Raw genomic sequence first — 2,569 nt, forward strand, 5'->3', positions numbered from 1 at the left:
CAGAAACACTATTTTTTCCAAAAAAATCATATACAAAGCAAAAAAATATATAATCTGACAAGCAAAAGTAAAACATAAAGGACCCATAATTCTATCTAGATTAACTACTACTAAAAAACACATGTCAGTCAAGCTCTCTTCTTTGCATAAGTAAGTGTTCATTTTACAAAAATAGAATTTTATCAAACATTATTTGATAATATACCTTTGTTCTTCATATAATAGGTTGTCACTGTATTTCATGCCACTACATATTCTTTTTCGACACCATTTTTAATAGCTGCATACAGGATAAATGTATCATGATTTGCTAATCAAGCCCATTTTTCAGCATTTTATTTTATTTTTCCATTCTTTTACAACTGTGAACAATGCTGCATTGAACATCCTTGTGGCAAAATTTGTGTAGTCCTGTGTGATATTTCTTAAGGACAATTTTCTGCAGGAGGATTCCCGAGTCAGAGACTTTGCGCATTTTTAAAGTTCAGTTTCAGTTTAATGCAGGTTGAAGGTAGCCTTAGTTCCCTTCCTGTCTACCAGTTCAGTCAGGATAGAGTTATGTGAAGTTAGGTCATCACTTAGAGATAAAGAACACCTGTGTTTAAAGTGATGTCAGGGCCGGCCTGTGGCTCACTTGGAAGAGTGTGGTGCTGACAACACCAAATCAAGGTGAAGATCCCCTTACTGGTCATCTTTAAAAAAAAAAAAAGGTGATGTCATACTTTGTTACTGTTCAGGCCAAGGTGACAGAAGAGTTAGCAGCAGCTACTGCACAGGTCTCTCATCTGCAGCTGAAAATTACTGCTCACCAAAAGAAGGAAACAGAGCTACAGATGCAGCTGACAGAAAACTTGAAGGAGACAGATCTTCTCAGGGGCCAACTCACCAAACTGCAGGCAAAGCTCTCAGGTATGTCCTTGGTGGGGATGCTGGGTTTTTTGCCATGTAAACTTAAGAAATTAAACTGTTTCCTTCCTCTCAGTCCTTTTGGCATAATGCTCATGAAGTTTATGAAGGACTTAGCCAAAAATTAAAGTGGGCCAGGATAAAACCTACATGATTGTTTTACGTAAACAACAACAGAAGAACTGACTGTTCATTTGGGATTGATTCATTGTCACAATTCCCCTTTGTTTGGGGAAGTGTTGCCTTTACTATTCTTGGTACTTAGGATTGCCTCATGTGCCTGGAAGAGTTAATGTGTTCTTCTAACTCATGACTCAGTGGAAGCTTAAGAAGGAGGTGCTTCCTGCTGTGGTTTCCTCTTTCTTAGAGGGTGGATTGCAGCTATTTGGTCTGGCACTCAAGGTCCCTCTAGCTTGGCTTATCTGTTATCATATGGTCCAATACATCCTGGCTCTGACCATACCAGCAAGCCTGCTGGCTACTCTTCAGCACATCCTACATTTCTTGTCTTGCTTTTTATCCATGCTATTCTCTGGGCTTGGTGTGTTCACCATCACCAGTATTTGCCTCCAATCTCTAAAACCTGCCTCTTTAAGAAGCTTTACCAGTTTTTTCTAGAACATTTGATCTCTCCTTTAAAATCCCATCTCTTAATGCATTGTTATGACCATTATTACAGTTAGCCTCTGATAAGCACCACTTATATTTCTGTTTTCCCCTCCACAATGCAAGCTCTAGAAGTTCAAGGATGGTGTTTTGCTCATCTTTGTAAAGTCCTTTCTTCTATGTTAGTGTTAGTTCAGTGCCTGGCACAAAGGTGGTGCTCAAGACATGGTGACTGGATAGAAGATTTGTGAAGACCAGCATGATGATTCATCTACCTTGGTGTACAGAAACAAGTGTGAAAGACACAGATAGGACCAGTCGGCAGGGGGTAGCTGGAGCCACAGCAGAGCTGGCTAGAAGCAAAGTTCATTTGCCTAAAAGAGAGCTAAAAAAAACACTGATGCTGGTTGAAAAAGTGTGCCTTGAAGATACATCCCTTCCCTTTTAGAGCATCACTTCGGCCCACATAAGGCAAATATGAGTTGGACAATATTAGATTTGAATGTTGCACAGATATCTCATTTCTGCTTTTGTGGTGTCCTATGACAATTACCTCAAGAGCCATAAGAGTCTCAAAAGTTTTCCAAACAAATATGTTTTTGTGCAATAATTAAAAAATAATGCAAATAGCTATATATGAAAAGGGATTTTTTTGAAAGCAAACTCTTTTTTTTTAAAGAGTAGAATACATTGTTTATTATACAACATTCTAATTTTTAAAAAAACTTTCTTTTCATAGAATACATTTTCACATTAGAGATTCCCAGTGGGAAAACAACAATTTATTATTTATAGTTTTACATTCATGGACAAATTATTTTAGGACAAGTAAAACGCATTTGCAAATTAAGTCTCATTTTAGAATTTGTAATATTTTGATACATCCACAAAGGGGACCTCTTCCCTCAGTGGAACCTCTCTATATACAGAAGTTTCCCAAGTTTTTCTTCCTAGGATGTAGAAATTCGTACTGTGCAATAACAGCATTTCCTAACGTTAAAGTTTCCCTAGGACTTGTAACCATTAGTAGCTGGTATCAACTGAACAGAGAAGGGAA

At 37.7% G+C, this 2,569-nt stretch overlaps 1 protein-coding gene across 1 annotated transcript in view; it reads left to right on the forward strand.

Moving 5' to 3' along the window:
• Nucleotides 1-2,569, forward strand: part of FKBP15 (FK506 binding protein 15, 133kDa) — a 69,422-nt gene that overhangs the window by 47,059 nt on the left and 19,794 nt on the right. Inside the window, exon 20 of the mRNA XM_008568751.1 lies at nucleotides 738-909. Coding sequence (XP_008566973.1) covers nucleotides 738-909 — 172 coding nt within the window. The remainder of the gene's footprint in view (nucleotides 1-737; nucleotides 910-2,569) is intronic.

The sequence above is a fragment of the Galeopterus variegatus genome, unplaced genomic scaffold (assembly GCF_000696425.1).
Source record: "Galeopterus variegatus unplaced genomic scaffold, G_variegatus-3.0.2 Scaffold437, whole genome shotgun sequence".
Classification (NCBI taxonomy): Eukaryota; Metazoa; Chordata; class Mammalia; order Dermoptera; family Cynocephalidae; genus Galeopterus; species Galeopterus variegatus.